General features: G+C 34.8%; 1 protein-coding gene across 4 annotated transcripts in view; it reads left to right on the forward strand.

Annotated features, from left to right (window-relative positions):
* nAChRalpha4 (nicotinic acetylcholine receptor alpha4) overlaps nucleotides 1–11,498 on the forward strand; it is a 135,930-nt gene extending 124,432 nt beyond the window's left edge. For all 4 annotated transcript variants that reach the window (XM_085659630.1, XM_035875312.2, XM_085659632.1 and 1 more), the window contains 4 exons: nucleotides 4,468–4,614; nucleotides 5,228–5,386; nucleotides 8,009–8,258; nucleotides 8,712–11,498. In XM_085659630.1, the coding sequence (XP_085515756.1) occupies nucleotides 4,468–4,614; nucleotides 5,228–5,386; nucleotides 8,009–8,258; nucleotides 8,712–8,903 (748 nt within the window). In that variant the 3' untranslated portion in view covers nucleotides 8,904–11,498. The remainder of the gene's footprint in view (nucleotides 1–4,467; nucleotides 4,615–5,227; nucleotides 5,387–8,008; nucleotides 8,259–8,711) is intronic.
* The last annotated feature ends 767 nt before the right edge of the window (nucleotides 11,499–12,265 follow it).

Raw genomic sequence — 12,265 nt, forward strand, 5'->3', positions numbered from 1 at the left:
ATAAAAGGGTAAGATGAATTATTATCGGAAAAACGTTTTTCGAAGAAAGAAAAGTCATTAAAGTACTTGACTTTAAATCTTTTCAAAATGAGAAAGAGAGAAAAAGTAAGAGTGAATAGTATTGCTCGAGTGTATCGAACTTTTTAATCGTGTCATTTCGATCGAGTGGAACTATTGGAAAGGATTGTGAAAAGGGCTTCGAAAGGGGTTCTACCTTCTATTTGTGAGAAAGAGTGCGAGATGAGAAGGCTATGTAAATGAAAAAAGAAGAAAAGAAAGAAGAAGAAGAAGAAGAAGAAGAAGAAGAAGAGAGAAAGGGGAAGAAAAAGGAAAAACACAAAAAAAAAATAAATAAAAACATAAACAAAAAAAGGAACGCACAAAAAAGTAAGAGGAAATAAAAGAAGGAGAAAAAAAGGAAATAGTAAAAGAGAAAAATAGATATAAAAATGAGGGAGGAAGAGTGATAGGAGAAAAGAGTGGAAACGTTCGGATAGAAGAGGAAAAGTTTTCGAAGCGATTGATAGGACCGCGTCGAAAGTTTAAACAAGTTGAAAACTCAGCTCGAATGTTAGCCACCGGGCCCATTACGATGCTCGATCGGCGTATTAAAACGAAGAAGAGACGACAAAGTTGCCTGAGAGATTTTTGTGTCTTCCAATTCTCGCCGTTACGCTTGTCTCTTTCACTCTCACTCTCTCTCTCTCTTTCTTTCTCCATTTTTTTTTTCTTTTTTTTTTTTTTTAATCTACTTTCAAAAGAAAAATCTTTCCGTTGTAACATAATGGCGGAAGAAAAAAGGAAAATAAAAAGAAAATAGAACATCCACCGACGTCTTTGCGTCAATGTCGATAGAATTGCGAAATAAATTTAATGAATTTTTATAATGAAAAGAAAAGAGAGAAAAAAAAAAAGAAAAAAAGGAAAAATAGTAGAAAGAAAAAGAAGAAAAACAACGAAGAAAGAATAGATAGAAAGAGTAGGATTCTTCTTTCTTTTTTCTTCTTCTTCTTTTTTAATAGAAAGAATAGATTTTTCCTCGATGTAAAGGCAAAGAATAAAAAAAAAAGAGGGGAAGGGAAAGAAAAAAAAAGAAAAAAGCGTTAAGCCATCGAACGAATCGATTCAAGTCATTCCCATTAAAGAGACAGATACAAAGACAGAGAGAGAGAGAGAGAGGGAGAGAGAGAAAGAGAAATGAAAAAAAGCAAAATTATCCGATTGCCTTTCGATAACAGATAGATAACGAACGATCCTGTTTCCAAGAGAGGTCAAAGGATCCGAACAAATCGATTAATGTCCTTCTTCTGCCACGGACAGATCCCTCTGTGAATGACTGTTTTTTGGACAATGCGGGTGGAGCACCAATCCTGTACCTCGTAACACGTGCCGGATAATCGATTATTTAAAACGTTTTCGTCGATATATACGATCTCTCTCTCTCTCTCTTTCTCTCTCTCTCTCTCTCTCTCTCTCTCTCTCACGTACAATCAAAAAAAGGAATAAAAGAACTTTTTTATGGATGAGATTCAACGAGAGAGAGGAAAAGAACAAGAGAGAGAGAGAGAGAGAGAGGATTATCGAAGAACGAAACTAGAATCTCAAAGGAGCCTTGGCAAGAAAAAGTTTTCGATCGAGTCTACTACCTTTTTGCTCGGATTTCCTACGTCACGGTGGAGAATCGCCGTCTTACAAATTTCCAAGTCGCTTCATCATCGTCGCCCATCAGTCATGAAGAAAAGAACGCTTCCCGCAGTATCCGTAGGTCCACCGGAAAAGCTTTAGCAAAAAGTATGCTCGAAGTAACACGATAGAGAGAGAGAGAGAGAGAGAGAGAGAGAGAGAGAGGGAGAAAGAATGGTTTTTTAAGAGAAAGATCACGTGAAAGAAAAGAGAATAGAGAAAGAGAGAGAGAGAAAGAGAGAAGAGAAATAAGAAAGATGAAGGACGTACCTACTCGAATGATCAAACTTTATTTGACCTTTTTGAAAATTTCTGCATCAACGATAGCTGTTCCTCTTCGTGTTTCCTTATTGAAGTCCTTAATTTTACTAATAAAAAAAGAAAAAAAAAACGAAGAAGAAGAAGAAAAAAGTAGAAAAATATCAAATAATAAAAGTATCTTGACATTTTTCTCATGATCAAAGTGTCTTACATGCGAAAGTGTTTGAAATTTTACATAACAAAAAAAAATATATATATATAATTTATTTTATTTAAGAATAAAAAAAAAAATAAAATCGATAAAAATAAATTTATTAAAAAAGAAAAAGAAAAAAAAAGAGAGAGAGAAAGAGAGAAGAGATTTTATATGAAACGTTAAAAGTAATTAAAGCTCGAAAGGAAATTTTTTTAAACTATGATATTAATGGTCCTCGATAAAAAAAAAAAAAAAAATTGTGAATGAAGACTCAAATTAATGTCATCCTATATGGAAAGAAATTCAAATTAAGAAAAATATTGTACAAACGAAGTAAATACTTATTACCGTATATGTACGTGCTGTAGCAACTATGAATAAAAACAGTTTACTTGGGGAGGGCCGTGAGGGTTTGCAGAGGTAATGTATATGGTAAGGCTTTTGGCGTGTTTGCTTTTTCGTTGATATCTGAAGAGAACTTCTAAATTTTCCTCACGTTGGTAACATTGAAAGAGGTACGACGCATTAATCAGCAAGCACAAGCAAGCTACATCCAGCCGGAGTCCTCTGCTCCCTCCCTCCACGTCTCTCTAATCCCTCGCGTTTTCTTAGCAAAGAAGAGAAGCATCTCTTTCTCCTTCTCCTCTCCATCTCCATTTCTCTCTCTCTCTCTCTCTCTCTCTCTCTCTCTCTCTCTGTCTCTCTCTCTCTCTCTATCTGTCTCCTCTTTAGGTATCTATAGTCCGGACAAGCTTTTCTTCCCTTGAAATTTCAAGGGAACGGCTTATAGTTCTTAAATGTAAATTAAGATAGAATAATACGAACACGGTCGGTAGATAACGAGTATTAAACTACTCACTTCGGTTATGCATTGACTTGTAAAACGAAAACTTCAAAGCTATCAGAAACCGTTCTTCTTAAAATGAATGATACTTCTTCGAAGAAAGAAAAAGAAAAGGAAAGAAGAAAAGAAAAAAGAAAAAAAGAAAAAAAGAAAAACTTTGATCTTAATCCTCGTACTAGATTAGGATCTTTGAAAAGAGAGAGAAAAAAAATCGCGCGTTTAATAAATTTATTAACGAATAAATCTTTCATTTTTATTTCTATTATATATATATATATATATTGCATTAGGTTAATGTATTTTGCATGACGATAAACGAGAGAAATTACTTTCTCGCTTCGAGCCCAATTTGTACCGTAGGTTACAACCTCCTTTCAACTCTCCTTTCCTTCGACTCTCTCTCTCTCTCTCTCTCTCTCTCTCTCTCTCTCTCTCTCTCTCTCTCTCTCTCTCCATCTCGAAATTACGAGCAGCTAAATCTTGCGGTAATAACGCAATTCCATTACTATAGAACCATTTTGGTGTGCAACGGAGGTAATATAACGTTTAGTGGCACGGTTACATTCCAGACGCCTGTACTTTACTAATTTATACGGCGACGTGAAACACGTGTTTTTTTCTCTCTCTCTCTCTCTCTCTCTCTCTTTCCTTTTAACTTTCTTTCCCCTCTTATTAATTTTTTTCTCCGCCTTTATCTAAATGTAAAGATAATATTAAAAAGACTTGCGAGAGTAAAACGATGCTTTCCTTTTTGGCGACGCTTGTAAGGGTTGAAATAACGACGATAAGAAAAAGAAGGAAAAAAAAGGAGGAAAAATAAAAAACAAAAAAAAAAGAAAAGAAAAAAAAAAGAAAAGGAGAATGATAAGAGAATAAGAAAGGGGTTGACTTGGGAAGATGGATAGCGATTCGATAAATCGATTCGAAGAAAGAGCGTCGATGTAATTTAAATCGCAGAAGCTGTCCCTTACCATTTAAGAAAAGAGCAACGACCTTCGATGGGCAAATGGCTGGCTCCATTATGAATGGTCTCGTGAGATTTACATTCCTTCCTTACCAGTCATTCTCGGTTATACCTTATGGCAATTTGCCTTGGCTCTTCTTCTCTCAAAAAGAGAGAGAGAGAGAGAGAGAGAGAGAGAGAGAGATCGGTCGACCTCTTAACGATCAATTCGCGGAATTGCCAGAGAGGAACGAGTTAGGGCGAGATACGGAATGTCTGTATTATGCCAATGGTCCATTGATTTCCATTGTTCGACCCTCCTTCAATTCCATGACGCTTGGAAACAGTTTGTATAAGAGAAAGATGGTACGATAAAGAATGAGATAGTGGTAATCATTTTATGAATTCCTTGATAACAATGCCAATCGAGAAAAAAAGAAAATAAAATAAAACAATATTAATATAAACGTTTGATTAACTTTATAAGCCAAATATATATTTTATCGAATTTATTATTTACAAAATTTATTTTGTTTACAGTATATGCGTAACCGTCGTCGTCCTTAACGTCCATTTCCGGTCACCGCAAACGCATCAGATGGCACCATGGGTTAAAAGAGTCTTCATCCACATTCTTCCGCGTTTATTGGTGATGAGAAGACCCATGTATAAATTCGAGACGAACAGGTAAGTAAGCACGACGTGCAACGTAATGATCGATCGATCACCGGAGATGACAACGCAATAGAAGGAGAAAGGAGGAGGGAGGGTGTAAGGGAAATTGGACTATAAGAAAACACGTCAAACAGAGATAGAGAGAGAGAGAGAGAGAGAGAGAGAGAGAGAGAGATTTAAAAGGATAAATAAGGGAAAAGGAAAATACTAAAGGCAGCTTTGAGATTTGTACGCTTAATGATGAATAATGGCTGCCATTACACTTTTTCTCACTCCTTTCTTTCATTTCCTACGTCCTTTCTCTCATCCCTTTTTTTTTTTTAAATCGTCACGTTCATCATCGTCACTCTCTCTCTCTCTCTCTCTCTCTTCTCTCCTATCCATCTTCTTTCGCGAGGACAAAGTCGCCTCTAATAAGTAGTATTTACAGAATCCTTCGCTTTTCTAATGATTTCCTTTTCTCTCTTCTCTTTTCTTCTCTTCCTTTCTCTCTCCCCCCTCCCCCTCTTTTCTTTTCCTTTCTTTTTCTCTTCTCTCTATCCTCCTTTTCTCGTATCCTTTCGCTCTCTCTCTCTCTCTCTCTTTCTCTTTCTCTCTTTCTCTTTCTCTCTCTCTCTGATCGCAGGTACACATCTGGTAGAGTACTGATGAGAACGGTAAGAGGGAAGGAGAAGACTTGCTATTACCCTTATCATCCGTCTACTCACGAGGAGAGCGAGGAACATTTTACACCAACGAGGTTCCACAGTCGGCCACCTTCCAAAGAGGATCTCTCGCCTTCAAGGTAAATAAGAAAATTCATTGAGAGAATTTCTTCATAATTTCATCTTATATTTGATAGATTCGAGCCTTTTGCTAATAATTGTTTGTAAAATGCAAGTAAGAGAACAAGAGAGACAGAGAGAGAGAGAGAGAGAGAGAGAGAGAGAAATCAGCCGAGTGTTGGTCAGCTCGATTTTGAAAATAAAAGGAATAAGATGAATAGATCGAAAAACTTTTATTATATTCAACGAGTACGAATGGAGTCTCTATGATAAACCAATGGTTATTCATTTATTTTCTCTCGACGAGACGAATATTTTTCTTTATTCAAGAAAAATTTGTTTTACTTTTATTATCCCGACGAAACGAAAGTTCTTCTCTCATATTTTCCCTTAGTCTTTAATACTTAATAAAACCTTCCGTTCCTTGGAATCGTGACGATCGAGAATGCAATGCCAACGTACGTGATCATTTTCATGGTTACAGTTTGGAATAGTATCAATGATCGCGTGCACATCGTTTACAAACACGAATCTATTGTTGAAATCTATTTCACATTTTGTGTACGTATGTACTATGTACATATGTACGTATCTACGTTACTCTTCGTTAAAGATATTAACTGTAGACATTTGAGCATTCGTACGGTTGATTCTAAAATGCATTATACGATTAACACATTGGTTACATCCCTTTCTCTCTCTCTCTCTCTTTCTCCTCACCTCCTTCTCTCTCTATCTATCTATCTATCTTCCTTTTTGCTTCATTGATTTATCTGAAGCCGCGTCAAAACTATTACTTTCAATCTCTGTCAGAAAAAAAAAATTATTTTAACGATCATCGAAATTAAATTGCCAAGCTATTAAATACGGCCCATATGGGACGTTAAATTCAATTTCATTCCCATGGACTCGACAGGGTAAATTCGATGCTATCGAAAACACGCTCTCGTCGAAATAAAAGTAGTTTTCAAAATTTCGTAGCACCGAGAAAATCGAGCTAGCAACCAAACGAATTCGATTAACTATGCGAATGCTATTAAGTAGTAGTCGATCGAAAGACTAGAGAATCTCTCTCTCTCTCTCTCTCTCTTTCTCTTTTATATCCTATCAATTTGACCTTCTCTCAGAGTATCTCTATTAACTTTGTTAATTTCTTTCCTATTGAAATGATTATCCCGAGTATAAAGCAGTTTACGCGAAGCTCGATATATCCAAGGAAACTTAATAATCGAAGAGTCAATAGCTTAACGAAGTTACGAGTTTCCAATGTGAGCCAAGTTCAGACTTGAATTTAACCTGAGAACTGAGTTTCTCTACGTAGGGGAGTCTCTCGTTGCCGATGTGATATTGCTGCTACGGTGAAGAGAGAAAAAAAAAAAAAAGAAAAAAGAAAAAGCTGTAACGCGTTTTCAAACTTTTACGACGTTCGGAGAAACTCGATTCGGAGCGAAGAAAAAGGGATGAAAAAGAATTTCTACCTCTTAAGATCTACACTATCGACACTTTTTCCCCTTTGCCAATCATAAATTCTTATTTCGTATCGAATATTTTACTTATAGATTATATTCATTTGAAAATAATTCGTAATTATGAAACTCTCCAATTGATACATTTATTGTTCTAATAATCTATTATTAGAATTTTCGGTAATTGCCTGAAAATATTTGATAAAATTTGAAAAAAAAAAAAAGAGAAAAAAAAGAAGACGAGAAAAAAGAGGTAAAAAAATTTCCTGTCGAAAAAATTTCCAAGAGAATCCACGTAATTATAGCGTATATGCATGACGAGAAGTAGACAGTAACGAACGCGTCGATAAAAAAATATGAACGCTTGCAATATTCATTAATGATGCGTAATAATCGATCGAATTAAAAAAAAAAAAAAAAAAAAAAAAAAGAAAGAAAGAAAAAAAAGAAAACTACTAATTAAATATTTCTTTTAATAAACGAAAATAAGACGCATCACTCGTGCACTCTTTTCTCGCGGGATTTTTTTGCCTTGTTTCAAGAAAAGAAAAGAAAAGAAAAGAAAAAACAAAACAAAAAAAAAGGAAAAAAAAAGAAAGAAAAAAAGTGCACATCACTTTCACTATCTACACCGTTAGAGAGCTTGCACTGGGAATGAAATTGATTAGGAAAAAAAAAAAAGAAGGGCCAAGCAAACGGGATAGATGTATCGATCGATGACCAAATAATATCGATCGATAGAGAGAACAACGGTTTATCGATTCGCGAAATTTTTCACCAATTTTCATGCGATACCTTCTTTAATTTATATTGAAATGCATCGCTAATCGATAAAATCTATTAAGCTTTATTGAATAACGATATATATTGCCACTATAAAGTTTAACGAAGGAACGATTATCAGATTAAACGATAATTAATTACTTACGAAGGACCAATAAACGTCGTCCTTTCTAATAGATGATAATTCGTATATGTTAGGTCAATTGTCTTAGTTTCATTATGAACGTAGATTATTAAAATAAGGATGCTAATAAAATATCTTGTGTTTTTTTGGTTTTTTTATTGTTTCTTGGGGAACGAAAAAAATAAAAAAATAACAAAAATAAAAAATTGATGAAAAAAAAAAATGAAAAAAAAAAAAAAAAATAAATAAAAAAAAAAATAAAAAAAAAGTCTAACGGACGGTGCGAGATTCGGTGGAAGCTGCCTGATCCATGGACCACCTTTACCGCCCCTTCCTATTCGTGGCGAGTGCGAGGATCTTTCGGTACCTGGCGAGGGAGGAATCGAGGAAGTTAAAAGTCCAGTATTAAGAAATCCACCGGCTTTTTCGCATTCACGTTGTCCCCCGGAAATTCATAGATCCTGCATATGCGTCCGATTCATCGCTGAACATACGAAAATGTTGGAGGATTCAACCAAGGTGAAACGATCGCATCTATCGATCGCAAGAATACTTTTAATAGAAGTAAAACTTAAATCATAACGATAAATTAAATAATACTATTGCAAAACTTTAATTCGCATTAATATAAAAATCAAATGTACCAATGTAATTCGAAGTATAACATTTTAATGGATACGTTTATGTTGGAAGCTGTAACGAATGATAAAAATAACGATGACGAAGAACGGAGCGTAAGAAATATTAAATATTGTTTTACAATGAAATTATTTACATTGTAGCTACGTGCAGAGCTATGATGTTTACTGTATGATCAATTAAATAACAAGGAGCAGCTTTACTTTTAACGTCACACTGATCGACGCTCTTACAACTTCTATCGCAGCTACCACATGAAAGTATCCTAAAAAAAGAAAAAAAAAAAAGAAAAAAAAGAAAAATCCTCACAAAATATAATTTCATATTCGACAGGTTAAGGAGGATTGGAAATACGTGGCGATGGTCCTAGACAGATTATTTCTTTGGATCTTCACACTGGCCGTTCTGGTCGGTACAGCCGGAATTATATTACAAGCGCCAACGTTGTATGACGATCGTGTCCCGATCGACAAGAAATTCAGTGAATTCGCAACGACGACAGTGGTAAAGTGTCCACCCCAGTAGTCCATGCCCGAGCCCTGCACCGTAGAGAAAAACTAAAGGGCCGACGACGTAGACTTCGGTAGACTTCGTCGATTATCCTTCCTGATCTTTTAGGAGTCTCCGAAATATCTTTCAACCTGATCCTCGGTCTCCACCATTTTTTACGGCGATAGGGCTCGATTTATCGTCGAACGAAACGACGATAATCTGTGCAATGTTTTTAAGTGACTAACATCCATACGCGAGAGAAACAAACACATCCGCACGTGTGAACTTTTTCTCTCTCTCTCTCTCTCTCTCTCTCTCTGTCTATCTCTTCCTTTTTCTCTCTCTCTATCTATCTATCTATCTATCTATCTATCTATCTATCTATCTCTGTCATTCATTAACACAGTTACTCACTCACTTCACTCATTTCTTTCATTTTATACTCTTCCATTTCCAAGGACATTTGATCCATCGATCCACAGGATCCATCATCATCCATCGAATGGAATTTTTCCACTTTTCTCGCGAGGTACGTATGACAGCGATGATTTAAAGAAAATATAAGAAAAGGAAAGATAAAAAAGAAAAAAAAAAGAAAGAAAGAAGAAGATGAAGAATGATGGAAAAAAAAAAGAAATTATTCAACTAGTAATAATTACATGAAAAAAGAGAGAAGAGAAGGTGAGAAAGAGCAACGTGTTATTACTTATATGTAGCGTGCTCGTGTAATGCGTTAATACGAAGCTGCCACTTAATTATTCGAGTAAATTAACAGCGAGCTACTTTAAACGGTACTATAGTATTATATTAGCGAGCCCACAAGTGTCATCTCGCTCTACCAATTGTTCTCGACGTCTCCCCGAGAAATGATTTACGATGAGAGGAGGCGCTTTTGAGAATCCGACGAGAGGACGAAGCGATAATGATAAACGGACTTCAACGTTAATGATTATTATGTTTTATACGCCGAAACACACGCGCGACACACGAGAAATAAAATATATATATATATATATATATATATATATATATATATATTAGAAATAAATTAATATTGTGTAACACGACTTAGCTAGCTCGTTGTAATTGTACACGAACACATAGGGTGTAATTTATTTCAACTGTATCCGATTATTCTCATAAACGTTTAGGGACGTATCCGTTTGTACGAATTATACATAAATAAATAAATAAATAAATAAATAAATACATACATACATACGATGCAAGCATACATATTACGTATATCGTACGTTTTAAGAAAATAATCGAGACAAGAATAACTAATTGCACCGCGATTTTCCTATATTCCTTTTACGATTAAAGAAAAAGAAAAAGAAAAATAAGAAGAAGAAAGAAAATAAAAAGGATACGATTTTCGATATTAATAAAATCTCTCAAGTTAAAATATGATAATCGCGGTGCAATATAATAACTTATTCCTTGTTCTTGTATTTTATAAGAAAGAAAGAAGAGAGAGAAAAAGAGAAAGGACGAATCGGATGCAATGCGCGAAGGAAGCATTAGAATAAAGATAACCGATTATAGTACGGTAAGAACAAGTAAAGCATACGAATTCTAAAGCTGATAGTTGTAGACAAATTGAACGAACGTTCACTACCGTTGTTCAATACCGTAGTTTCGTGGTCGATGTCACAGTGAGTCGTCGTTCATAAATTTTTTTTTTTTTAGCTATTCATACACACACACACTCTCGCTCGCTCACTCACATATGCACACATTAAAACAGAAAGATATACATAAAAGAACATTATACATACGACGATGTAATATGTGAATGCGCACACGATTATAAAAAAAAAACACACACACACACACACATTAAACGCATAAGGAAACATATGTATGATAAAATTACTGTATTGTGGTTTATGATATTTATAATAATTGTTAGTTATGCCTGATAAGAGTGAACTGACATTCGCCCTATGCTGACGAATGTGACATTACGCGTCGAAGAATGATTCGTCGTGAAACTCTCAACTTCGCGTTTTGTTAATCGTTGACAAAGAATTCAAAGAGAAAGAAACAATCGTAACTCGTTCGTGAAAGTTGAAAAACATTCGAGTGAGATTCTCGAAAATATCTCGAAAGAAAAAGAGAGAGATTGAGAGAGAAGGGGGTAAGGGGGAGAAAGAGAGAGAGAGAGAGAGAGAGAGAGAGAGAGCGAAAAAACATAACGCAAGTTGAAGCCATCAAATTTTACGACGTTTCAAAGTATACATATACATATATAATATATACATTATACATTATATATTATACAATTATACATACGTATGTACGTAAGTAAGAGTACGTAAACGTACATATAAAGCGCGGTTCGAACCTAACAAGAATGAGATGAAGTAATTGTAAGAGAACATTTTCGTGTATCCATGCCAAACGGTACATTGTTAACACAGGATTGTAAATAATTAACATTTGTTAGGACGGACCGATATCGATTTTCATAATTACTGCCATTAAGAGAAACATCGCCAATACTTATTATGTATGTATATATATATATATACATATATATATGTATATATATATATATACATTATAAAAAAAATGTTTTCTCGTAATTCTCATTTTATCGTCGCGAACGATCGATAGAGAATTTTCCCTGAGAGAGTTAGAAGAGAAAATATGGGGGAAGGGAGGGGGGACGATCGACACAAGTTCTTTTCTTTTTTTTTTTTTTTTTCCTTTTTTTTTCTTTTTCTTTCTTCTTCTTCTTCTTCTTCTTCTTCTTCTTCTTCTTCTTCTTCTATTTACTTTGGTTCTATTTTTCTTTTCTTTTTCTTTTTTCTTTTTTCATTTAAATTTTAATCGCCTTAAGTGCAAAGAAGGCGATGCACCGAGCGTAAAAACACCTGATGAAAAAGTTACCTGAAACTAACGAATCGTCCAGCGAACGGAAAAACTCGAGAAAACGAAAGAAATCCGATCTACTGATCGATTTTCGAAGGATCGCGCGAGTATTCTCTCTTTCTCTCTTTCTCTTGCTTAAAAGAAAACGAGGAAAATCGAATGACGAACTTAAAACTTCGCACTAAATCGCTAGAAAATAATAAAGAAATATAATGAGGGTGGGAGGGAGGTAAAAGAAAAGGAAAGAAAAAAGGGAAAAAATGAAAAAAGAAAAAAAGCGCACACGTTTTTCTATGATAATGAGACATGTAAGTACTTACTCGTTATAATTAAGTACGACAATGTTTTTTTTTCGCGAACGACGACGGAAAATATAATACTTTCCGAGACGAGTAATCTAGATCTCAAATTCTAGATCGAATAAATCCCATCCAACGAGATCCAAGGATCGTCGATTTTCACGTATTCACGAATGTAAAAAAGTAATTTCCTCGTATCTAGATACCCGTCCCGGA

Source organism: Vespa mandarinia, chromosome 10 (assembly GCF_050613455.1).
Source record: "Vespa mandarinia isolate Hongniang chromosome 10, ASM5061345v1, whole genome shotgun sequence".
Taxonomy (NCBI): Eukaryota; Metazoa; Arthropoda; class Insecta; order Hymenoptera; family Vespidae; genus Vespa; species Vespa mandarinia.